Genomic DNA, 27,192 nt, shown 5'->3' on the forward strand with positions numbered 1-27,192 from the left:
TAGGACAATGGCTCTGTTCTCTGTTATCTTAAGGGAAGAATTAGAGCATTAGGATAAAGACATTGATTATCCTTTAATTTTACATGATAAATTATTTATTGTCATTACTGAAAGCTACTGTATCAACAAATCCACTTATATGCAAAGAAAAATTATTTTTCTAGTGCCATTAAAAATGTTTACATTGGCAACAAGAAAATAAATGTTACATTTACAGATTGGAATAGACAACATCTTCTATGTTACCCAGTGCTCTTGAAAATCACATGTAACCTTTTAAAAATATATTTCAGGTCACAAAGCATTGCAAATGTGTCCATAATTGCCTCATTTAAACCTGAGAAAATCAGTCTGCTGAACAAGAACACAGAAATAACTGTCAAAATATGTTTTCAGGCTACATTTAGACCTGCTAAGAGAAATAATCAAGTGGGTAAGAGTATTTTAATGACTTGTCTTATATTAATTTCTCCATTATTCAAAGAAGTCAAATAAAGTCCATTATTGAAATGAGAAGTGGAAATTCTAAAGATATATTAGATTGAATGTCAAGACAGGCAAAATCAGTATAAAACTTAAGTGCTTGAGAAAGTGTTTTTAAGACCTACTTTCATCACTGGCTCTATAATCTTTGAAAAGTGAGGAATTAACAGTGTAAAGGAGAGTTGTATCCTTGCTGTTCATCGAACCCTAGAAAATGTCATTATTGAGAAGCTGATTTTTTTCAACCTGCTGTTTTCAACAGCAGAATGCAGACTTTTCTTCTCCACGGGAAAAAAAAAAATTCCATAGGCTCAGTGGGGATGTCAGTAGGGAGAAAGTCACCTTTTCAGAGGATGGGAGAGCACCAAATATTTCTGAGACCAGCCTTGGCCTCTCATGAACCTATTTAGTTAAACAAACATGTCATGGATAACACCAGTTGAACTGTTCCAGTGCTATGTATAGTGCCTTTAGGAACTCATGATTGTGAGCTATAAAATAACGGTGAACTTCCACAGAGTATTAGTCATAATATGAAGAGAAGAAAAGAGAAATTATTATGTGATTGAAGAGAAGATGCAGATTCTTTATAGTCTCCTCAGAGTTCACGGATATGATTGCAAGACCCCTTTATCTAGCGTCATCCTGGCCCTGCTCACTGGCTTCTTGCCTGAGCTGCAGGCTCGGACATCTGCAGTGGAGACTGCATTGATTGCCATTTAACATGCTCTCTGTGGATGAGAACTTACATCAGGATTTAAACCTGTTTGATTGCTTTGGAAAACACAAGAGAAAATTCTATCATTTTGAGACTGCTCTGTGTTTAGCAAGCTATGAAAAAAGTAAAATATTTAATGTGGTTTGGGAAGCCTGGTCACTCTGTAATGTTGAGCATAGTAATGAGATCATGGGCAGTCATACTCAGCAAAAAATGTACTGTTATTATTCTTGTAGCTATAAAGTACAATGCAACATTGGATGCTGATCTCCAGTCCTCTAGAGTGACTTCTAGAGGATTGTTCAAAGAAAATAATGAAAGGTACATGCAGAGGGATTTTGTGGTACGTCATGAGGAGAATTGTGTTCATGACATCTTCAGTGTACAGGTAAGTATAATTGCAAGCAGGCTTATTTGACAAAAATTATTAGAAGATTATGTTGATGAATTTTACCTCTGTGAGATGAATTTCATGCATGGTATACTCAATGATTTACATTTCTCAAATCTCCCACAACTGAAAAATACTTAGTAAGATTGTGATTTCAAAGAAACTAACAACTGTCAAATTCAGCACAGCTTTTTTAGGATAGAAGAGGCAGTTCTTTATTACATAATTCAGCTCTGGCATAATACAGAGCTCATAGCCTGTAGTTTCAATAGATTTTCATTTCCCTCTGAGTAGATTCCTCTGTAAGAATGAAGACATACATGCAAATGTTTTCTCTCAAACTAACAACAGTTCAGGCAGACTTCTGGTACGTGCTAGCCCTAGGTATACACCTAGGAAAAAAAATAAAAATAAGAAACTCTCCATCTTTCTCTAGAATGAAAGACTGAACACAGCCCTGAGGGTTGCTTTAAACCTCCTGCATTATGCTAAGTCAGGTAGCGGACTTGGATTCCTGCTGTGCTTTGCAATGCAAATATCTTTGACTTGTTGATCACATTTAGTGCCATTGTGGAGCCATTAGCCATAGGACTAGCAGAGTATTCGTCCAGTACTAAGAAACATAGGTATATGAGGTATATTGTGGTTAGTGTTGCTGAGGCCCAGCTGCTCACTTGTGATGGTAAGGCACAGTGGCAGAGGGATTTGACTTTTGCAGCCACGTAAGAATGAAAGTCACCAGGAAGGCCAGTTTTATCATTGAAATGGCACTAAAAACTGTTTACAAAGAGGAACCCATACTAGGCAATCTCACAAATTATTTCAGTCAAGAAATGAAGCTTTGTGCTGCTACTTCTTTTTTAGAGCAAGTATGATTTTACTATGTATTCTCAATTTACAAAAGAATTGCCAATTTTATCCTGTTTGCTGTGCAGACAGCTATAGTCTGAACCATGTGTTTTACAGGAACCTTCCGATACAGTGAATTCGCTTAGTTTGCGCATTGACATTGGCCTTGCAAATCCTGGCTCCAGCCCTGTTCTTGATATATATTCTCCTGCATCTGTGGCCTATAGTGTAAGTATGCAGACTTACTATCAAAAAATGCATGGCTATACACATGTCCATAATGTCTGACCCTCACAAACACCAAAGAGGTACATGCCAGTGAAAATTGGTATTCTAGTTAAGTCACTGGGCTGAAAGCAGACACCTGGAAGGGTGTCCCCTGCTTAACTTTTATACATTTGTGTGTATTTCATGGGCTTGCTCACACACACATCAGCCACCATGGCATAACAACCATGTTGGCTGAGCCATGTCACTGTTTATTTGAACTTCTAATTGATGGCAAAGATGAACTATTCTAGGTTAGTTTAGCCTACAATAAAAGAGCACATAAAAGAGAGATGGAACCCCTTTGATTACATCGCATTTGTTGTGGGTTAACAATAACCTGCCTGCATCATTCTTACGGGACAGTTGACATGTTGTAACATGTGACTGAATGTTAACTTGTTCATGTGTCAGATTTTTTTAATGCTTTTAAGATGGATTGTATTATCTGCAAACCAAGAATGTTCTTCACCCCAGAGGTGTTTGCACTCTACTGTCTGTAGCTAATTTTAAAGTTGAGCACTGTCATTCAGGAAATGTTTTTGGTTTTCATAGATTCCTTTTATTAAAGATTGTGGTGAAGATGAACTTTGTTTCTGTGATCTTGTTCTGAATGTTCAGCGGAAGGCAGATGATGGGTAAGAGCTGAATCAGTGGAATTGTTGGGGTTGGGTGTTAAGTTTTCACTAATTGGTTTGTCTATAGGCTTTGGATGAATTTCCAGATGAGAATGCCTTTCTAGTTCAACATCTACTTAGAAATAGCAGGGATAAAAAAAGCAATAGCATTTCTGTCTAAATAACCAATCAAGGAAAAAGAGGTATGATAGGAACACAGACACAGAAGCAGGACTCTCGTCAGCTTAGACAAACCCAATTTTTGATACCTTAGGGACTGAGGACGCTGAGCATTCAGAAGGATCATGTCTGGCTGGCTGCTGTTGGGAAAGGGAGTGTGCTGGGAGATCAGCAGTGGCTGCAGCAGCTGTCTTGGTCCTTCCCATGGGGAGCAGTGAGGAACCTGCAGCAGGCTGTTCCACTAGGGACCTGAAGTCAGCCATTTGGGCAACAAATATTCCAAGCCCATATGCAGATATATGCATACGTGTACAGTACACAGAGACAGGGCTGCTTCTTCCTGGAGCTGCCATCCAAGGCTGCCACCCACTCTCTGCCCACCTTCCCACCAGGGTAGGGCCCTTGAAATTTGAGCAAAGTGACTTTGACCATACATAATCAAAGTCCTGCACTTTAAGAAGATACTAATTCCATTTAGTTTTAAGAAAGACCATCACAGAGTTTCTTATGTCAAAGGATTTAGAAAGCAGAGCATTTAAGTGCATAGAATGTAGGAAATGTCTTGCTGTGCTTGTTATTTGTTGTTAGCTATGGGCAACACATTTTCATGATCCAGAGCTGTTCTAGTACCTCTGTTTACAACAATGGACTTTATTTTCCAACAGCAAACAGCAGTTTGTTGTCAGCAGTAAAAACAGAAGACTAACATTCAACGTGAAATTGAGAAATAAAAAGGAAAATGCATATAACACCAGAATCCAGGCTACATTTTCAGACAACTTGTTTTTTGCTTCATCATCTTTACCGGTATGTGATATCCAACCTCACTGTTTCTGTTATTGCCACTGATTTTCAAACTTCTTGGGGAAATTACTTTTTTTTCTTTCTAGTAGTGCCTATCCCAGGAAAGAATGTGTGTGCAAACCTCTATCCCAATTTATTTTCTTGGATACCAGAATTATTCCCTTCGGCATATCAGTTTATTTAGGTCAAGGAGAGACACTGCCAACTCAGCATAAAAGTTGGCAACCTCTTGAGTTTGACCTCACCTCAGTATTTCAGTCATCTTTTCCTCAGTTTAGGCCTTGGAACACACATCTTCTGCTTAACTCCCAACAACATGCCTGAATGCAGTTGCTGTACCACAGGGAATTTGTATTTGATGAATCAAGCATGCAGCATTGATGATGCGGCCTTAAAGCACAGACTTTGGCTCTAGAAATAGCGTTATTGCCAAGGCCATGTGTTCCAGCTAGACAGTTAATCAGATTGAAATGATTGCTATACCAGAAGCTCTTCTTCTAATGATTTTTGTCTTAGAAAAGGGAAAAGAAAGGAATTATACATTCTATTTTGGGAAATGCGGTAAATCTATAATCTCAACCGTTGCTCCCAAACAATTCATGAAGGATGAAATCAAGACTTCAGTGTTTGGCTTATGTAGTCAGGCTGCTACTGGAGAGGTGCGTGATAATCCTATGGGTGAAATCCAGAGCAATTCCTATACTGAAGGGAGAGGAGGGATAGGAGCATTCATCACTGCCCAAAAGCAGCATTCTCCTGAACAATGAACTGGCAGAAATACTCCACACAGTGCTGAGGGTGCCCCTCTACCTCCCCATCCTGTTATGCAGCAAATTTGCTCATTCCACTCATGCCAAAAGACCACACTGGAGCTAGGATTTTCTTTTGCTTTAAAATTCCATTTGCTTAGAAGTATTTCAGTCTGCAGGTGAAGCTTTTGACCAAAAATATGCCCGCTTCAAAACAGGAAAAAACGCTTAAACTGAGAATGTATGGGTGTTGTTTTTTGGGTTTTTTTGTAGCATAATTCATGAATGGTAAATGTCTGGTAGGGATGCTTTTAACAAAAGACAGTACATTTTAATGAATTCTTTTCAAAATGATGATAACTGGCTATGGTCTATGAGTTTGTCTTTGATGTAGGATGATGACATGCTAAATATTCTGCAAAGTAGTAAATAAACTCTTAGGTCTTGTAGATTTTCCTACAAAAAATACAACAGAGTTCCTCTCTGCATGCTAACTTCTACAGTGAGAGTACTTAACTAGCTCTCAGGTTGTATAAAGACAGATGCAAAATTTCTGAAAAAATGACTGAAAAAAACAGTGTAGGAGTTAATGCTTGAGGTGACCTGTACTCTTGATTTGGAAGATTCCTTCTTCTAAGCCCAGTACAAAATTCTAACTATCATTACAGCTATCTATCTATCGTTACAGCTCACAAGAAATTGCATGGGACTGGTCCTTGTCCCACCTGTCTCCTGCTTCTCAACTCCACACCCATCAGCTGCATGTATAGGAATTACTGCTATAACACCTATCTGTACTACTTCTTGGAGTAATTCATGTCCTGTTGACAGTCTGGGAAGTTCCTCTATGTTTTATCACAACCTGATATTAAGATGACTTTTCTGTCTTTTTTCTTCTGCAGAGCGATGGGACTGAAGTGTCATGTCAGACAGTGACAGCACAAAGTACAGTGATTTGTCAAATAAGCTATCCTGTTTTCAGAACAGGGCAACAGGTATAGCTAGCATGTTTAAATAACCTTGAATGATCCCCAAAAGCTTTTTTGTTGTTTTCCCCTAAATCTGCATTTCCTGCTGGTGAGGATTTCTTAGATTTGGCAACAGTTAACTTCCCTTTAGGTTTCAGAGTCATTAAAAGAAGTAAACTAAGGGCTAAACTTCTGCGACTCCCTGCCAGATTAAAGCAAAAAGGCTTTTGAAGCACATTTGTCCCTACCTGTGGCTTTCAGATGCTACTGTAGCTTTGTAACTCTTGGAGTGTGAGGGCTGGGAACAGAAGTAGAGAGCATTGTGCATAGCCTCCTGGGAACTGAGCACAATTCCCATTAAACCTGGGGTAGCTCCCTCTCCTGCTCTGGCAATCGCATCTCTCCAAGAAGGCAGCATTCTTTGAGAGAGGAGGGGTGGCCCACACAGCCCTAGGATAGATCGTATATCCTTTTTCTCATATATACCATAAATCTCTGGATATCCATGGGTTTATGGAACTTAGTCTTCAAGGGCAGAACAGAAATAGGCTTCCAGCCTCTAACACAATCAACTGGAGCAATAAAAAACTTGCTAGAAAGAATAGAAACATGACATTCTGCAATGGGAGCAAAAGCAAAAAAACTGATTACATATAAAAAGTTAAGTTTGTGCTGAATTTTTAATAACATTAGTCAAAGTAGACCTGTTGAAATGAATGGAAGAAAAAAATTAATACAAAGCTTGTGTTAGTGCTAGTGTTTAAAAGCATGTAATTGAAGCAAACTTGAACACCTTTTGTTGCAGCTTGTAGCTAGTTATACGCAATTTAAAAATGCAAATAGCTCATGTTTATAAAACAATGCCGATTTGTAGAGGAAAACAAGAATAAAGCAATTCTGAAGTATTAGAAATTACTGTAATATTACACAGAAATTGGTGGAGAATTCAGATACAGAGCACAATTCTAGATTGTTGCATATATGAATAAGTATGTTGCTGTTGGGAAGTCCTTTGTATGTTGTACCACCAACTCATTTCCTGTGTGCTTCTTGTCTCTTCCATAGGTATCTTTTGACATTAGTTTTGATTTTAACCTGAAAAATCTTCAGAATGCGGCAGTCCTAAGTTTTCGTGCATTGAGGTAAAGTATATAATCATATCAAAGCAAGTTCAGTATTAATACGTTATTTGTATAAAATATTATAACACCTGACTTAAATGTGTTTTGATGAACAGCGAAAGTAAGGAAGAGCACGAATTGGACAACTGGATCAGCTTATCAATTCCTTTGCGATATGATGCAGAAATTCACTTCACAAGGTATGCTGACTAATGTAAAGAGGCAGTGTCATTTTTCCAAGGCATTTGAATATAGTAACCATCTTGAAAGGCCACTGAAAAGATAGTGAAACCTTGTTTTAATTTTAGAAGTCATAAGAAATTCCCACTTCATCAACAGTAGCAGAATTTTATGTTCTTCCAATAATCTTACATGTAAAAAAAGTATAGAATGTGTAGTAAAAAATCATGGATCCTTTTCACCTCTGCACAATTGTTACAAATGCATACATGAATGAAAGTCATATAAAAGCCAAAAAGTGCCTGGGATTTTGATAATGTAATTAGCATATTCTACATAATAGTAGAATTGCTGGGCTCAAATGTAGTGACATTAGATCAAATCTGGAGTTAAAGTGATCAAAACTAAACAAAACAACAAAAAGAAAAAATGCCCCAGGTCAAACTCTCAGCAAAGGTGGGGAAGAAAAGAAAGAAAATAATTATGGACGTATCTGCTGAACCTGGACCAAAAAATATAAATAGCAGTTTGAGATAATGATTTGAACTAAAACCTGAGGTAGCACATGGCAGATTCCCCCTTGCTGCAGCTGCATTGGCATTGTGAGCAGCACACCCTGCTTTCCCATGTGCCCGCCCAGAGACTCTGGCTTGCACCTACTCCTTCCCTCCTGGTGTCAGCCTTTTCCCCTCCCTGCAGAAGACACGTCAGAGCTGTTGCAAGAGGGATCATTTACGCTAGGCAGGGCAGTTTGTAAGGAGAGACAGCGTGCCACCAAAATCGGGAATAAACTTAGCACCAATGTAGCATTAAGAAGCAGGCATTCTTGTATTGCAGCGCTGGATGCACGGAGGATTGCTCCACCTAACGTGCATGCTCTAAAACAAAAGTTGATCTTTTATATACCTTAAAGACATGAATATTCACTCATTTTCTGAGAAGTCTCTGCCTCTCTGCCTATCTACTACATGTACATAATGCTGGCATTGCAAAACTACACTACGCATGTGCAGGGGTCTTGGATGGTCATTGGTGGTTGTTTGGGGAGTTAACGCCCTACTCCTTCTTCCCTTTTATGGTCATGGGTCTCCTAAGGATGGTTACTTCTTCTTGGATGTTTTCCAATTCTGTTGTTCAGCCAAGCAGTTCTTTCTTATCAACCTTGTTTGAGCAATCCTGCCAGGATGTTTCTGTTCTCAAGGTTAAGATATCTTTGTACACATTAATCACTCATTGGTCTTGTTAAATTCAAAGTTAATCACTGTTTGGTAAAAGAATTTCTCAACATTTCCCCCCTTTGAGACTTCCAAAGTAAGATCTCTTTGGAAGTCTCACCTAGATTGCCGTAATTAAGGGTAGGTATACATCGTAAAATACATTAAGTGTTTCATCATAATCCAGAGCTTGATATACAGAATAAGAGTCACAATAAAGCATAATATGATAAGTATTAACAACATGACAACAGGGTGTAGTATTTTGTTTAGAATTCTGGTAGCAAGTTGGTGACCACCCAAAAAGAGCTTCCCATCATTTGTGTTTTCCCTCTTTCTTTACTCTCTCTAATACTTGATGTAGTTCTTCCACATTGTGATGGACAGTAGCTAAAGTTTTTTGTCCAGTCTCCTGAACCTTCTTCAACAGCCGTTTCAGATCCTCGTGTCATAAAAGTTCCTCTACCAGAGTGGGATTCATTCCTCATATTGTTTTTTGAATCTTTATCTTGAGAGGGTCTTCATCTGACGAAATGATCTTCCACTGAGGTTCTTTCGACACCGATCGTGGTTTCAGTCAAGTGTAGTGGATCCAGCATTCAATTTCTCCTACCTTCCTTACAGAATAGGTTGTTAGGAGTACCTGGAAGGGTCCTTTCCACTTTTCTCATAGAGGTTTGGAGTTACACGTTTTTATGTATATGAATTCTCCCAGTTGATCCTGGTGGACAGGAGTGTCTGATGTGAGTGGCCATGTTAAAACAATACCTTGTTGGAGAGCCACAAGGACTTTCCCTAGACAAATTATATACAACTTTAAATCTGTTTTTCCCTTCACGTGTATTTCCCCTAGAATCAGTGGCATTTGGTATGGTTTTCCATATAGTACCTTGTAAGGACTAATTTTACTCCTAGAACTCAGTTGTATTCTTGTTTTCAAAAGAGCTAGTGGAAGGACTTGTGGCTACATTAAAGAAGTTTCTTGACAAATTTTACTAACCTGCCATTTCAGAGTTTGATTCATTCTTTCTACCTTCCCATTCGATTGAGGCTTCCATGGGGTATGTAAATCCCACTTCATACCAAGGATTTTACTTAACTGTTGGACTATGTCTGCCAAAAAATGCGGGCCCCAATCAGAAGATATTCCTATCAGTACCCCAAACCTTGGTATTATTTCTTTTAGTAATAGCTTAGTTACTTCCCTAGCCTTGTTGATGCAACAGGGGAAAGCTTCTGGCCATCCTGACAAACTGTCAACCAATACCAGGAGATAACCATTTTGTCTTGGTAATTTGGAAAAATCAATTTGCTAATAATCTCGGGGGGAATTTCCTTGCCTAGTGGTTCCTGGGGGAGGTCTTTTCCTGTTCATGGGATTATTTTTTAAACAGCTGTGACATTTTGCTATTACAGACTTTACTGTCCCAGTCATCCCTACACACAGAATTGAATTCTGAAGACTAGAAATCATAGCGTCACTGCCCCGATATGTTTCCTCAGGTCTCTTTTCTACAGTCTCACTCATTATCTGTGGTGGAACAATGACTTGTTGCATGGGAGTTATTAACCAACCCTCTCTGTTTGTGGTTGCTTTTAACAATGATGCTAATTGTTGATCTGCCTCACTATAATTAGGTTTCAGAATTCTGAGTTTCACCTGTTTTACTGGCACCAATGCAAGGATGCTTTATTCAGCCACCTCTTTAGCAGTTTTGCCAGCCAATCGACTACCCATGTTTACTGTGGTTTGTCCGAATTGATGTGCTTTGCAATGCATTATCGCCACTTCCTTAGGTTTTTGAATAGTCTGAAAAAGTTTGAGAATTTCTTCCTTGCTGACAGCAATCCTCTTTCTTTCCAGATAGCCCCATGTGCATGGACTATCCCAAAAGCATACTTTGAATCAGTCCATCTGTTTACCTTTTTCCCTTCAGCTATATTCAAGGCTTGTCTGAATGCCACCAATTCCACCTTCTGGGCTGACATGTTAATGGGTAGGGCCCCAGCCTCTATTACCTGTGTAGTTGTAGCCACTACGTACTCAGCCATTTGCTTTCCATCTCGTACAAAGCTGCTACCATCTGTAAAGAGCTCCAAATCAGGATTAGTTGATGGTTCATCTTTTAGACCCTGTCTGCTCAAATATATGTGTCCGATGGCTTGCAGACAATCATGGTGCAACAGTTCGGAGTCCCTTGGTTATGAACTCAAAAAACATCGCTGAGTTGCTTGCTGTGGTGGTTTTAAGTTCTACATCATCCTGTTCCAGCAAGATAACTTGATATCTGAGCACACCACTTGGAGACAGCCATTGTCCCCCCTTTTGCTCTAAAACAGAAATCACCATATGTGGAATATACACCGTGATTCTTTGTCCTATTTTTTATTTCCTGGCTTCTTGGATTAAAAGAACAGTTGCAGCTACAGCACACAAATGTCCTGGCCATCCTTTACTCACATGGTCCAATTGTTTGGAGAAATATCCCACAACTCTTCTCGAGGTTCCCAGTCTCTAAGTCAGCATGCCCAGAGCAAGATGTTGTCATTCATGTACAGATAGCTCAAAAGGTTTCGACAAATTGGGCATTCCCAATGCAGATGCTGACATCAGAGCCTTTTTTAAGTCCTTAAAGGCTACTTGGCATTCAGGGGTCCATAGTAGGTAGTTCTCTTTTGTCCCCTCCAAAGTTTCATAGAGGGGTTTTACCAATAGTCAATAATTGAGAATCCACAGCCTGCACCATCCGACCATACCCAAAAATGTCCTTAGCTCTTGTACAGTTCTTGGTTCTGGAGTTTGGCAGATTGCTTCTTTTCTGTTGGGTCCCAGTCTCTGTTGTTCTTGTGAAATCTAAAAATCTAAATAAATCACAGATTCTTTTCCTACCTGAGCTTTGCTCTTTGATACACAATATCCTCCTTGTCCTAAGAAATTCAACAGACTTATAGTCATCTGTAAACACTCTCCCTGAGTCTCTGCAGCCAACAAAATGTCATCTACATATTGCAGTATTGTTCCCTCTGAGTTTTCCTTTTTCCATAATTCCAGCTCTTTTGCCAGCCAAAATATTGTAGGACTAATTTTGAACCCTTGAGGTAGCACCGTCGGGGTAAATTGTGTTTTGCATCCGGTGGTGGGGCTTTCCCATTCAAAGGCAAATATCACCTTACTGTCTTTGTCTAGAGGAATGCAGAAGAAAGCATCTTTGAGATCAAGTACAGTAAATCACTTATCCTTTTCCTTTAAGGATGTCAGCAAGGTACATGGGTTAGCTACTTCTGGGTGAATTTCTTGAACAATCTGATTTATGGCTCTTGAACTAATCTATATTCCTTGCCATTTTGCTTTTTCACTGGCAATATCAGGGTGTTATATTCTGATTCACACTCTATCAACAACCTATAATTCAAAATTTCATTATTAATTCTTCCAACTCTTTGCTAGCTTCCCACTTAATACGATACTGTCTTTGTCTTACCGCTTTAGTTCTGGACTTTAAAACAATTTTAACTGGTTTCACCGATTTGGACTGACCTGGGATTCCACTAGCCCATACCAAGGGTGTTACTGCATCCTCTGTTTCTGCAGGAATTTCTTCCTCCAGTCTTTGTGTGTCCTGTAACATAAAAATTCTTGCTTCCACAGCTTTTGATTCAGGTATTATAGTAGTTACACCTCTCCATCCTTAAAGGTTATCTGTTCATCTAATTTGCCCTTCCCATCAAAGGAATCGGGCACTCAAGCATATATAAAAATTGGTGAGTCAACCATTGCTTTCCTAACTTAAATTTTAAGGGCTGCAAAAAGGGCTGATTTTCTTGTTTCCCTGTAGCAGCAACGACACTCACAGTTTCATGGCTAAAATTTCCCCTACAAGTATTAAGTACAGGATTAGTGGCTCCTGTATTGACTAAGAATTCTACCTCATCGTTCCTCAGCCTTAGTGTAATGAGGGGTTCAGCTGGGGATGATTTCCCCCAGTCCCCTTCAGGATTCATCATTCAATGTCATTAGCTTAATGGCTTGCAGGGCTAGGTCGGAGTTCCCAGCTTAAGGACATTTCCTTTTCCGATGTCCCCTTTCTTTGCAGATTGCTCACTGATCTTCCGCAAGACAGGGTTGCACAAAAGGAGGTGGCTTTCCCATTCCCCTACTTCTTCCCCTCCCTCGGTAACCCCTTCCTATGCCTCCCCTTCCTCTATAGGCTCCTCCAGGAGCCCCTGTTAAAGCTGCAATCAATCTCCCTTCCTAGGTTTTTCCTTTGAACTTGTTGTGTCCCTTTTTCCTTCTCCCTATTTTTAAAAACTGTCCATGCTACCTCTAGCATCTTTCCTAAATCTCTTGAGTCTGCCCCTTCTAATTTTCGAAGCTTCTTTCTTATATCTGGGGCCAATTGTCCCATAAAGATAGAAGCCAATTGAACAGCCTCTTCTGGTTTTTCAGGGTTCAGATTAGTGTATTTCCTGGCAGTGACTTTTAACCGTGCCATGAAGGTGGACAGGAATTCATTTGGGTCTTGTTTAACCTCATATAATTTGGACCAATTAATTGCTTTTGGCATAGTGTGCCTTATGTCAAATAGTATCCATCTCTAATATCTTGTTAAAAGCCCCCGTGGTCCTGGCTGGTTGGGATCCCACCTTGGGTCGGTGGCAGGAAAATTCTGATCTCTTGTTCCCTGCAAATCCCATTAGCAGGTGCCCCTGTTACCTGTTTCCAAGCCGTGTTCAATATCATCTTCTTTTCAGTACCATCTAGCAATGTGTCTAATAGGATGTTTCTATTATCAAGGTTAAGGTATCTTCTCTGTATGCATTAATTACTCATTGGTCTTGTTAAATTCAAAGTTTGGCAAAAGAATTTCTCAACAAGCTGGGCAGGCAGGGGGAGAGAGACAGACAAAAATCCCTTTAAGACTGATCTTCATATCATGCCCTTGAAACCTCTTATCTTCAGCCCTGGAAATCCGCAGTGATTTGGGATGCACTGAAACAGTAATTAGTCTGTTACTGTTCCAAACAAGAATAATTTCAGTTACAGTTTAACTTAAATTAGAACTGAAACCAAAGTACACTGGTTTGACTCTTGGATAAAGACAGGATATTTTACTTTTCATCAAATAAAATATTTATTTATCTTTCCCAATTACTGAATTTCTAGGATAAACTACATGTAGATATATTTGATGCACTTGGTCACTAATTCTTGGTGAAGAAATGCTTTTGCATCACAAAACATTCCAAAATTTGTAAACATAAACTGATACAAAATAAATAGTAATTTTTCAAAGAATGACAGAAATCTGAAAAAGAGGAAGCTGCTTAAAAATGCACAGCAACAATGAATTCAGGAAATGAATATTCAAAGACTACCATAACTACCGTAACTCTTGACTGCATAGGATGACCTGGGCTGGAATAGGCACCACAGTACAGAAGCGAAGTGCAATAACCTGCTTTACAGCAACAGTCTTAGATCTTTCAGAGGCCCTGTATTCACCACGGGTTGGTGCACCAATTATGGAGTTATGCAGAATTTTCCAGCTTATTTTAATTGCAGAGAAGCATTTGAGTCGGCGATGCAGGGTCTTTCAGCTCCCTGAGAAAGTCACGTGAGACTTCAGCAGAAGCAGAGTGTCTGTTACGAAAGTTAGCAGCAGCACAGAGACTCCAGGAGCATCTGACTAGGTGGCTAGCACAGCAACTTCAGCAGCCTCCTAGGAAATGGATGTGGTCCTAACTTGAATCAGCAAACTTAATTAGCTGAGAAACTCAGTGCTTCAGAAGAGGCCAGGCATGGAGTCTGTAAAAGAGTTACTCAAGGGAAAACAGGGGTTTGAATTCAGGTGCATCTCCTGAGTATGAGAAAATGCAATTTCACATGCAAGTCAAGGCATGAAGGAATCCCTACTGCCAGAAAAGGATTAGTTAGTTTTGGAGATGAATCAATTTAAAAGAAGTAAAGGAACTAGACATTAAGCCAGGGCATAATTTTAAATGCTTCCCTTGGAGCTCATTTTTACACTCTGCTACTTAGGAAATATCTATCTCGAGCTAGTTCCTTCTTGAGGTAGGTAACATAGCCGAGGAGCAAACAACGGTTGGGAAAAAAGTGCTGAAGTGAAGCCTTTCTGGGGAAAATTTCCTAATCTGAGTTTCCAGGAGAAGAGGTGGGAATCAGTTTTATTAGTGACTCCTGTGAGGACAAGGAAGTTGATACTGTGCATCGAGGAAAGACTGGAGGTTTGAGCAATAAGGAAGCAGAAAATGCATCACACAGGTTTTCCTAGTAGTTCTTGTGAGGAAGCCCTTCAAGGAAAGGGCCCATGGAAGGAGTTATGGACCATCAAAAAGGATCCACAATGCAGTATGGAGGAGCACAACTGATCAGGAAGCACCTTTGTGAGACTGCACATGTTTTAATTTGGCATTGTACACACACGTTACCCAGATTAAATGGGGAGAGTGGCACTGGTAAAGAGGATGGATTTGCATTTTGTGCTACAGAAAGAGCTGATGTAGGAATCACGATAGCCCTTGTTAACTCACTCCCTAGCTTGCTTTTTGACTGTTCAAATTAGTCTCCTAATGAAAGCTAATGATGAAAAGCAGACACAGTTCTGGGATGGTTCAGCAGAGGAGCTGCTCACAGGTAGCACATGGCTGTGATGAAATACACAGGGATGCTTTCATTGTCTTTGAGCTGGCTGAGCCCCTCGAGCACCCATGGGCCCTCACAGCATGTCCTTCCATCACAAACCTGTAGTTTCATCCTGTGGTGGGCTGCAGCCACCCTCGTGTTACTTCGGAAATTTTGAATTTTGAAATCAAATGAACACTAAAGAAAGTAGCTCAGAGGAGACCAAGGGCTACATGGTATTTACCACACAAGCAGGGTGCTGTGTGTGTTTCCACACCCAGGCAGTGTGGAAGCAAGCCTGCCTGTGGTCTATGGAATTAGGGCCCAGAATCTACTTTGGTTTGTTGGTATTTGCTGTTTTAGATGTACCATCAGGGACCACTTGGGGGCCCTTTCTGAGTACAGAGACCACTGCAAGGCTGAAAGTCGCAGTTTGAGCCCAGGAGAGGGGCTTGTAGTATGGCACTGAAATACCACGGGGTGCAGGAGGCTGAGCAGAGCCTGGGTCTCACGCAGCCCTCTTGTCTTATCTTCACATATTTGTTTCGGCTCCGGGCTTCAATACACCGTGTGTTTTCTTAACCAACTTTCTAGAATTCAAACAACAGTGCAAGTGACTGATTTTTCTTCTGACTGTACTTCTGACCTGTTTCACAAAGGCACATCCAGTAACATATGTTTTCAAAGCAGCTGCAAATTGAAATGTATTGTTTTACGGTTGTTAACTAGGCTTGCCAACATCAACTTCTATGAAGTATACTCTGGTCATAACATTCCTTCCACTGTGCATAATTTTGAAGATATTGGCCCCACGTTCAACTTCTCAGTTAAGGTTAGTACATGTTTCTGGTTCTGGTTTGAGAAGCTGCCTTAACCTCCTCCTGTAGCTTGGTCCCAAAATGTAGTTGTAGAAACATTCCTGACTTCATGGTCTGATTTTGATGCTTTTGAATCAGTCAAGTAAGAAAAAAAATAAATTTGCAAATAGCTGGCGGCTAAATACTTGTGGTCTTGATGAGGTTAAGGATGAAATTTGCACTTACTGCACAAGTAGAATGGGAGAGGGATTGGTCCTCCACTGTTTACATATTTAGAAGATTGTTAATGCTTAACTTAGGCCAACCTAGACTGTTTTTTCACAGAGCGTATTTGTCTTCTGCTGACTTGATAAGGGAAAACAGATCTTTGCTTGGACTTTGAAACTTGAAGTTTGGCAAGGGTTAAGTGTTCAAACTAGATGCAAGAACTAGCCGATCACAGCATGTATTATATAACTCAGAAAAACTTAGATCCAAATATGCAACGTGGAAGAAAATTAAATTATGTTCCATTTACATTCCTATAACTACTACTCTAAAGGACTAAATAAGAGGCCTCTTGGCTGTGGCAGAATATTTGCAAAACATATTTCATGCAGTTAGCAAGAGTTTTTCTGGGGAAACAGACAGCGACCTGAAGCTATACAGTACACTGTCTGCGCTACTGTTGGCGTAATGTACTTGCTACCATAGTAAGTGTCATAGGACAAAAAACATTGATGCCAAAGGAGCCCAGCTCTTCCATACTCATCATGATTTCTGATTTTCTTGCTATATCAAATAATTTATGCATATGTAAGTATAGCTACCTGAATTAATTGTGAGTTATTTTCTTTGCAGGTAACAACCGGAAGTATTCCAGTAAAGATGGCATCTGTAAAAATCTATCTTCCAGAATTCACCAGCAAAGACAACCCACTAATGTACATAACTGCAGTCACCACAGATCAGGTGAAGAACTGAATTACATAAACTGCTGTGTTTTGGGGTTTAATCAGTACTACAGACATCAGTTTCCCTCATAGTATGGCTGACATTCAGAGAATGTATGCCCTTTCTCCTGTCCCTTCCTCATAAAGGGAAGGGGGAGGACCATGATGTCAGCAGTACACTAGTCTATTATTTGGCAGATGTGGATTATCTTTATGGTCTATGGCTGACTTCTTACATGACTCTGGAACTCTTCAGCTAGATCCTTTTCCAAGTTGCTGGGAAGGTTATAGTCAAAATGGAATTTTTAGACTGGGACAAATCCTTCAGGTCAATCTAGGGGCAAGAAAATTACTCTAAGAGCCATTTAATTCTGACCAAAACCACATACAGTCTCTTACTTTCCTAAAATATCCAGTGTGACATAATTTACAATCTAGCCTTTCACAGCCACCATCTCCTCCCAAAAATATATATTGTTATGATTATTATATTATTGTTATGATTACTATAAACTCCTGAGTATGATGTCATCTAATTTCACTTCTTTCCATCTTTTCCACCTAGGCCAGAGGTGTTACTTGTCAAGCTCAGATAAATCCACTGGAAATAGGGAAAAGACCTTATTCTGCATCTTTCACAAAAGAGAACTTCAGAGCTTCCAAAGAACTGGTGAGTAAGACTCAGGGCTGTCGTACCGCAGAACAGGGACACAGAGCTGATCCTTACGAGCCCACTGCTGTACCTGTGGGGACAGCTGTGGTCGGGGTGGCATTCGTCATTCACAGTGCAGGAGTGCAGCCTATGGATGTTGTTACACACACCTTAGTGTGTGTGTGCTGCCTTAGATAGAAGAAAAGGTGCATATTCTTCACAGCCTGCAAGCACTTAATTTGTATGCACAGGATGGCAAAGTCAAGGCCAAAATCTGGATGTTAAAAGAACATTTGTTAAAGTGCATTTTTAATGCATGCTGTTGCCTCTCCTTGCTGTTTCCCTTGGCAGAACTGTAAGAATGTGAAGTGCAGTACCATCACATGCAAACTGGAAGACATTATGCTGAAGGGAGAGTACTTTGTGAATGTGTCCACCCAAATCTGGAACGGAACCTTTGCTGCTGTGAGTATGAGCTTCATCTTCATGAAGGATATTTCCTATCTCCTGGTATTTTTCAAAGTTCAGTAAAGAGACCTTCCAATCCAGAAGGACTTCCCTTTCCTTTACATTGTTGTGTTTTTCTAGATTGAAAACTTGAATCTAAAAGTTAAGTAAGTAGTGAGGCTGCATAACAGAGCTGATAACCTTCAGTCCAGCACAAAACCTAAGAAAATGCTGTGATAATGCAATCTTCACAGCTGAAAAACACATTTTATGCATCTGTTAAATTCATTCAAGGGGAAATACAGTTTCCGCAAAACTCAGCATAGGACAGCAGAGTACAGTATCGTCATAGCCTGGAAAATAATGTTGCTTTCAGCTTTTGAACATCACAGCCTACATAGTGATCATTTTAAGTCACATCAAAATATCAAAAACCTGTTAGTGCTGCCAGTTATATTTGTTAGAGAAGGTATGGAAAATTTTTTTTAACATACTTTTTGTTTTTATTTGAGTTGGTGTCAGGGAAACAGTCCTTGCTTAAAAACCTACAGGATGCTTAAAAAATATCCATCAACAATATTTTGACTTTCCCATTTTAAATCACCACGTGTCCTCCAGGATATAACTCATCATGAATTAACAGACTTTTGAAATAAAGCCATGTTTGCTTCTCAGTTAGGCAACCAACCAAACTGTCTTGGAGTCCTGGGTTTGCCTAGAGCATCAGGAACATGACGCAGTCTCCTTAGTCTGTCTGGCGAGTCTTATGGCAGGTATTGACATTTAACAGCAGGGCTGTTGTCAGCTTTAGCATTCAGCTCTTAAAAGGAAAAGGTCAGGTTGATAATGTAATATACTTATGCAAGTGGGTGAAGGAAAGCATCTGTCTGTCTTTAAAGTTTGTATTTTTCAAGTCAGCTGGGTCAAGACTACTTGTTAGTTGCTGTCAGGTACACAGAAGGTGGAGACCTGAACAAAAGGTTGCTACCCTAACAAGAAAGTGAGTGTAAATAATTTGTTTACCACTGGGCAATGGGAAGGAAAGATTGCATGTCAGTCTTCCTCTTATCTCCCACTTTGTCATTTTCTATTTAATTGTCAATGTTCAGTGCAAATAATCTTGCAAGCACTCAGTAATGCACATAAACAGCCTTTTTATTTAGTGGCAGTCAGTCATTGTCCAAGGAAGGGGTAGCAGGCTTGCCAGCACCTGCTAAGCAAAGCAAAGAAAGATGTGTTTAGGAATTAACAAAGTGCTTGGAATGTTGCTTAGGTGGGTTCCTAAGCATGTCGGAGTGTAGGACAGACCACTTGGGCAGATGCCTACAGTGCAGGCATGCAATAAATGTGTGCTGCAGGAACTGCCAATTCGGTGTGCATCGGCTGCTGTGGACTCAGAATTGCTCATGTTCCCTGTTTCAAGCCCACCGTACCTGGCTTTGCCACATAGAAATGGCTGAGGAGGCAAAATGACAGAGCAAAATGGCAGCAGGCATTGCATTTGGTACCGCTGGCAACTGCTCCTGTGATCCCGCGAACCTGAGGCTGTTCCTGGTGGTGCTGTAGGAAACGGGGCTGTCCGTGCACACCTCAGGGGGAGGTGAGCAGCAGTGAGCTGGCAGTGTCTGCACAGTCTGCTCCTCTGCCTCTCGACACATGCACAGAGGGAAATCGGATCTGGTGCGAGGTCACTTTTCAAATCGGAATTGTCATCTACTTTGTTTAAGCTGAGGGAGCGATGTCAGAATTTGAGCAGTAGACAGGAACAGATAGTGATAGGAAAAAATAAACAGGGAAAACCAGAAGCATTGGATAGAGGGGGGTGGGGAAGGGAAAGAACATCCAGTTTCCATTTCTTTCAAAGGCCAGAGTTATATCGCCATCCGTCTTTTGTTACTGAGCTATTTCTCCCTTTCTCACTGTTATTTTTTGCCCGACCTCTTCACAGAATCATAGAATAGTTTGGGTTGGAAGGGACCTTTTAAGGTCATCTAGTCCAACCCCCCTGCAATCAGCAGGGACATCTTCAACTAGATCAGGTTGCTGAGAGCCCTGTCCAACCTGACCTTCAATGTTTCCAGGGATGGGGCATCTACCACCTCTCTGGGCAACTTGTGCCAGTGTTTCACCACCTGCATCACAAAAAATTTCTTCCTTAGATCTAGTCTAAATCTACTCTCTTTTAGTTTAAAACCATTACTCCTTATCCTGTCGCTACAGGCCCTGCTAGAAAGTTCCTCTACAGCTTTCTCATAGGCCCCCTTTAAGTACTGGAAGGCTGCAATAAGGTCTCCTTGGAGCCTTCTCTTCTCCAGGCTGAACAACCCCAACTCTCTCAGCCTGTCTGCTCAGGAGAGGTGTTCCATCCCTCTGATCATTTTTGTGGCCCTCCTCTGGACCCGCTCCAACAAGTCCATGTCTTTCCTGTGCTGAGGGCTCCAGGTGAAGTCTCAGCAGAGCAGAGGGGTAGAATCACCTCCCTCGACCTGCTGGCCATGCTTCTTTGGATGAAGCCCCGGATGTGGTTGTCCTTCTGGGCTGTGAGCGCACATTACTGGCTCAGGTCCAGCTTTTTGTCCATCAGAACCCTCAGCTCCTTCTCAGCAGGGCTGCTCTCAGCCCCTTCATCCCCCAGTCTGTGTTGAAACTGGGGCTTGCCCCGACCCAGGTGCAGGACCCTGCACTTGGCCTTGTTGAACCTCATGACATTCACACAGGCCCATTCGTTGAGTTTGTCCAGGTCCCTCTGGATGGCATTCAGTCCCTCAGGCATGTCAACTGCACTGCTTAGCTTGGTGTGATCTGCAAATTTGCTGGGGTGCACTTGATCCCACTATGTCATTGATGAAGATATTGAAGAGTACTGGTCCTAATACGGATCCCTGAGGGACACCACTCATCACTGATCTCCATCTGGACATTGATCTGTTGACCACTACCGTCTGGATGTGACCATCCAAATGATTCCTCATCCACCCAATAGTCCACCCATCAAATCCATCTATCTCCAATGTAGAGAGAAGGGTGTTGTGGGGGATCGTGTCAAAGGCATTAGAGGAGTCCAGAGAGATGACATCAGTAGCTCTTCCCTTGTCCACTGATGTACCCATTCCATCGTAGAAGGCCACTATGTTGGTCCGGCAGGACTTGCCCTTGGTGAAGCCATGCTCACTGTCTCAAATCTTCCCTGCTAGCAGCAGTGACAGCTTTGAAGTAACTGTAAAAATGGATATATAATCAAATTCTTTTGCTTTGCTTGAATTGTATGTTCAAGAAAAAAAGCCAGTTCTCCACTTTCGTTGCTAATAAGTAAGACCAGCAAAATTAAGTCTGGATTACTGATGCATTTCATAAACACATTAGCTTGGGACAAATAAAAGGATCAGTTTAATTTTGTTAATACTGTGATTTTCTTCTGATTATGAAGTCTTCATTTCAGAGCAAGAGAATTATTTTAGGATGTCTACATTCTAATCGATATGGCATGTAATAGAGCTTTACAGTTTTTTTAATCTTCTCTTTCAGTCAACTTTCCAGACTTTACAACTTTCTGCAAAGGCAAAAATCGATACACATAACCCTGAGTTATTTATAATTGGAGAGGATACCCTAACTGTAAGTGATAGATAAGTATATTTTTTCAACTTCTCTGCCTTTTACTGTATTAAAGTGATAATATTTAAATTCAGTGTCCTCTAGGAGTACATAGCAAATTACAAACTCTGATGACATTTGATTTTGTTGAATTAATGTATCCTTTTGGCTATATACAACCTCCCTTAAGTTACTAAAATGTTTTCATTTCAGCCAACTGCTATATAAACCAGACTTAGTTTAAAATCTGTAGATCTCAAATAGATTGTAGAACTATCAGCAGAACTCAGTTAGAAACTTCTGAAATTCATTTAGCTTCCTGTTCATGAAAAGATAAAAATTTGGACTTCTTTCTGCAATGGAATTAATTGTTGTAGATAAATGAGCTCTGGGAAACATTTTCGCAAATCTGATTTATAGTCTTACTTCTGTAAGTCTACTTGGTTTGCTGTTTCTAGACAGATGTTTGGCACAGGTCTCTAGTAAATATACTTAATCTCATTTGTAAAAGAATGTGGAGTATATTTTGCATTTGGAATGGCTGTCATATGGACAATATGGACACAGATAATCTCAAGAAAAGTGTCCAGACCACCACTTTATTAGAGTAGAATCCTTCTCCCAAGGTTTCAATCTGCTATATACAAACATAAACAACACTACAACAATACATTAGTGTTGTGGTGCTGTTACAATAAAAAGATACCTTGTTCTCTTGGCCTATCTAGAGAGGAACACTCTTCATTTGCAATATGAAGTTTAGATTTATTTTTATGGGATTTACCAGCCTGTTTTATCCATAAAAATAATGAAGGCCATTGAAGACCAAATTGCAAGTTAGTAAAGTAGTCAAAATATCTGTGAGAATGTGTAGTATAGCCCATGCACAGGCAATGGAAAAGTTAAGTATGTACGAGGGCGGTTATTGATTATTCCAATGTGGAAATAAGACCATAATCAGTACTGTTTTTTGTCATTGTTTTCTCATGGATCACTCCGTTTCTTGTGAAGAACCTCCAAAGAGCTGCATTTATATTCGGGGAAACTTCCAGTGCCTGAAGAAGCAAAGGGAATATATCTCTAGTTCTGGAAATAATTCCATGTTTTTGCAGAAAAAATACATGCCTGTATTTGAAGTGCGCTGAGTGCCTCAGCTTTGTGGCATGGTATTATTTCTGCTAGGAGGTGAAACTCACTAATACACAATATAAATATTCCAATTAATTGCACAAACTTTTTAGATAGCTCATAAACGATGTATTACTAGGTGTTTTTCCACAACTGGAGCATGATACTGCCAAATTTACATTGCCAGCAGCTGTATTGGTGATTTCAGGAGAGTCAGAATTTAATTCTTCAAATGACTGTTGATTAAGTCAGTTGACAAATGGAAGGCAATTCCTGAGCCAGCCGTTGAAACATCTGCTGCTGGGACTTCTACAGCTCTGAGGCAGTGGCTGATCAGACCCTGAAAGTTATCCACAGGGTTCCTAAGAAACACAGTGGCTTTTGGTGAGGCTTACAGCCCGATCCTTACTTGACAGCCTCTTGCCCTGGGAGAAGTCTTGGAAAATGTGCCAGCTGGTGGAGGTACACTTTCCCTAGGGCAGACAGTTTCCTTTGGCACTTCAGTGGAGCAATACCCAGCACTGCATATACTTCTTGGCAGGCCAGCAGTGATAGCCATTCTTTGCCCTTCACACTGCCTTGGGAACAGGACAGTGCAGAAGCAATCTGAGTTTATTTCCCTACTTACCCTGTTATTCTACATGAGGGTGGTAGGATTCATCCAACTTACTATCTACACTAATCATCCACACCAGAGTTAGCCTTTCTATAAACTGTAATCCATAGACAGAATAGGTATTTCTGAGATGCAATTCATTTAATCTTAAAAATTATCCTGAAAATAAGTGGGGTGAATTAGGCCCTTAAAGAGACTATACTTCTCCTTTGGAAGACAAGGAATTATATTGTAGATATAACACTAGATGAGGTGAACGGCCTGTATCAGAAATAGTGTGACCAGCAGGAGTAGGGAAGTGATTGTGTCCCTGTACACAGCACTGGTGAGGCTGCACCTCAAATCCTGTGTTCAGTTTTGGGCCCCTCACTACAAGAAGGACATTGAGGTGCTGGAATGTGTCCAGAGAAGGGCAACAAAGCTGGTGAGGGGACTGAAGAACAAATTTTGTGAGGAGTGGCTGAGGGAACAGGAGTTGTTTAGTCTGGAGAAGAGGAGGCTGAGGGGAGACTTCATCACCCTCTACAACTACCTGAAAGGAGGATGTGGTGAAATGGGTGTTGGTCTCTTCTCCCAAGGAACTAGCAATAGGACGAGAAGAAAGTGCCTCAAGTTGCACCAGGGGAGGTTTAGACTAAATATTAGGAAAAATTTCTTTACCGAGAGAGCGGTCAAACATTGCAACAGGCTGCCCAGGGAAGTGGTGGAGTCAGCATCACTGGAAGTATTCAAAAAACGTGTGGACGTGGCTCTTCAGGACTTGGTTTAGTGGGCGTGGTGGTGTTGGGTTGGTGGTTGGACTTTTCCAACCTTAACGATTCTGTGATTTTGTGAATCTCAGATGTGGTGGCTTACTGACCACAGTTTGACTTCATAGAAGGTATTTGTATGTAGGCATCAATTTACCTCTTCAACAGTGCCACTTCACCGTTAATCTAATGGAGAAAGTGTTACTAGGCAAACTGCACATACATATGAGATTGTCTTTTTAGTTTGGATGAGCTGTGTTCCTGTATAGCCAAATCAATTAATATTGCCTTTTGATGCTATGTGGCAGAGCTGCTTAGGTATCTTTGCGTAAAAGCTTTCAGATTTTTTCCAAGTTGCAAAGGACTGCCAGCTGGAGAACAGAACATTAACCTGCTATAATCATCATTATGGCCATTTGGTTAGAAAATACACAAAGCCGTCCTGCCTCAGTGAAATTAATACACATAGCCACACCTAGCACAACATTGGAGCCTTCCAGCAGAAATTACTTAAATCACTGAGATGTCAGGCCAGTGCAAGTTTCCCAGAAAGCTTAAGATTAAATTACACCAGACAAATGCACTGAGCAAGCAACCCTGAGAAAGTAAACCAACTCACTTCTTTTATCATGTTTCAGGAAGGAAAAAACCTTCATGCTAAATTCATGTCATCCAAGATTAAATCCAAAGATTTAACAGCTCATAAATATTACAGCAATGTCTCCCTGAGCAACTATGTTATATGTAACTATATCATTGGTCATACCCAATCCAACTAGCTAGGGTATCACCTGAAAACTAACTTCCACACACCGTACACTTGTTCTGGTATTGCTTGTAGTTCAGGAAGCATAGGTGTGCTAGAAACACTCCTGTTTGACCCATAAATCTTACAGAAAATTCATGCAGTTGACTCAGGAGAACACAGATTAACATGAGAAGATCTAACAAGTTGTTAGTGGTTTCCCAGAAGGTAGGAACAGCAGGCAAAGGAGACAGAGGTGCCAGCCTGGCAGGAGGGGAGACCTTTCCGCAGATCCAGTGAGTGCATCATGGTGTCTGGCCTCCATGATTAGTATTGCCTCCTACAGCTGCCCACCACAGATAACAGGCTCTGACAACACTTGGTTGGAAGTAGTTCTCCTCCAGTGGATGCAAAAGTTTGTTTTGAGCAGATGGGGCTCTACACCACGCCGTTCCCCACCTGCAGGTAAGCATGGCTGGTTCACCTGGTGACTGTGTGTCTGCGCAATATGGGAACAACTCTGAAAGACCTCCTGTTACTGGAGAGGCAGAAAGCTGGCAGGAGGAGACTGCTGCTTTGCCTCTTGTGTATGGCCAAGAGTGGTGAGGGCCCCTAATCCTAAACTGTAACTGCTGTGTGCCATGGTGGTGCAACCAGGTCCCTGTGGACACCAGTGAAAGGGCTGCAATTGCCTGGTATGTTCCAGTCATTGATCCTGGAATGTGTGCAGTCCAGCTATTCTTGATTAGTGAAGTATTTGGTTTACAAATCCTACTTTATATGCAATTAACATGAACCCCTAATGCACAATCTCTCTGCTTTCAGATCCCAGTTACAATAATGAAGCCGGATGAAAAAGCTGAGATACCAGTTGGTGTTGTGATTGGCAGTATATTGGCTGGACTCCTCTTGCTGTTAGTATTGGTTGCTGTTTTGTGGAAAGTAAGTAGGTGTTTATATTCTTTAAAAGAAAAGCAGAAAGGGATAAATACAGTTGGGCTATTTTCTTTGGAATCTTTCTTCTCTGGAGATGAACAAACCCACACATGCAGTTTGTTGGTATGAATAATACTGCATTGGCATTACACCCGTGATGGGAGCATTTAGAAGGGCTTTAAAAGTCAAAATTCTGAAATGTGTCCCCATAGAAATTGGCAACATGAAGATGATAAATGAGTTTCCAAATAGTTCAAAACAGGGCCTGTGGCATTTACTTTTTTCCTTTCGATACTGCCTGCCTCCTTCCGTATCTCCCTAGCTGGGCTCTGAACTCCTATGACATTCCCAGTTGGCAGGGCTGGGACTTAGAAGCAAGGAAGGAGAGGATATACCCTGAACAGAGAAAAACAGAACAGAGAAGAGCAAGGGCAAAAAAGTCATTTACACAGGGTACCTAGATTAAGGGGAGAAAAAAGTTCTTCTATGTGCCAGGGCACTGGTCCTTGAAGGGCTCCTTGGCACACCAAGGCAGCAGGGAGGTGCCTGTATCTTGGCAGGGAGACAACTGGCTGCTCAGCACTGCTGTTTTGGCATTTAGTTGCATCAGGCAGGAGTTTAAGGCCCAGCTCCTTTCATTTTAGAGCTAGGAATTGTCTGCAAATCAAACACAGTATGTATGTGCATGCACACGTGCATTTCTACTATCGCACTATTTAGCTTAGCCGAGAAATGTATTGATAACTGACTGTAATGTGGTGTTATTTTAATAATTCTCGCAGCTTGGATTCTTCAAAAGACAGTATGAGAAAATGACACAGGATATAGAAGATATCGATGAAATTACAGAACTCACAAAGGACAGAGACTGAAGATGAGTTACGTGGAAAAGAGAGGAGATCTGAGCCACCAATAGTAGTTGTGATCCAGTTTGTTCTTCAGCTGGAGTGCCTTAAAGCTTAGTAACATTTAAACATTTTTAATGAAAGTGTCTTTTTATAGATGAAAATATTTTACAGATTCTACTCTATTATAAGAGTAACTGCAGGACAGTTTGTTTTTTTCAAAAATGATTTATAGTGCCTTTTCTTGTAAATTTTTGCCTTTCAAACAAACTTAGCCCTTAGAACTGGCAGGTCCGGAGTTTACAGTAACATATTGCGCCAGCAACCCTTCTCCTGATCCACTGCAGAGTGAGAGCAAGCAATTTATTTCAGATTATTGTGGAACAGCATCAGTTCGCAATTCAGTTGACAAGTACCATATGCGTAAAGGACATTTTCTATTAAGTTGATGATGAATATGTGGTGAGTACTGCTTCCAGACTGGGAGAAGAAAACTCGTTTTTTCATTGACTAGCTCCATCCTTATTGTTTTAGAGAAATAATTTA

At 40.7% G+C, this 27,192-nt stretch overlaps 1 protein-coding gene across 1 annotated transcript in view; it reads left to right on the top strand.

Moving 5' to 3' along the window:
• ITGA2 (integrin subunit alpha 2) overlaps nucleotides 1-26,673 on the top strand; it is a gene marked incomplete at both ends in the record, with an annotated part of 53,316 nt that extends 26,643 nt beyond the window's left edge. Inside the window, 15 exons of the mRNA XM_082013391.1 lie at nucleotides 294-433; nucleotides 1,438-1,589; nucleotides 2,559-2,669; nucleotides 3,264-3,346; nucleotides 4,171-4,312; nucleotides 5,961-6,053; nucleotides 7,092-7,168; nucleotides 7,264-7,347; nucleotides 15,914-16,016; nucleotides 16,843-16,953; nucleotides 17,500-17,604; nucleotides 17,938-18,051; nucleotides 21,559-21,648; nucleotides 25,691-25,807; nucleotides 26,584-26,673. Coding sequence (XP_081869517.1) covers nucleotides 294-433; nucleotides 1,438-1,589; nucleotides 2,559-2,669; nucleotides 3,264-3,346; nucleotides 4,171-4,312; nucleotides 5,961-6,053; nucleotides 7,092-7,168; nucleotides 7,264-7,347; nucleotides 15,914-16,016; nucleotides 16,843-16,953; nucleotides 17,500-17,604; nucleotides 17,938-18,051; nucleotides 21,559-21,648; nucleotides 25,691-25,807; nucleotides 26,584-26,673 — 1,612 coding nt within the window. The remainder of the gene's footprint in view (nucleotides 1-293; nucleotides 434-1,437; nucleotides 1,590-2,558; nucleotides 2,670-3,263; nucleotides 3,347-4,170; nucleotides 4,313-5,960; nucleotides 6,054-7,091; nucleotides 7,169-7,263; nucleotides 7,348-15,913; nucleotides 16,017-16,842; nucleotides 16,954-17,499; nucleotides 17,605-17,937; nucleotides 18,052-21,558; nucleotides 21,649-25,690; nucleotides 25,808-26,583) is intronic.
• Between the last annotated feature and the right edge of the window lie 519 nt (nucleotides 26,674-27,192).

This window comes from Phaethon aethereus (assembly GCF_964289735.1).
Source record: "Phaethon aethereus genome assembly, chromosome: Z".
Lineage (NCBI taxonomy): Eukaryota > Metazoa > Chordata > Aves > Phaethontiformes > Phaethontidae > Phaethon > Phaethon aethereus.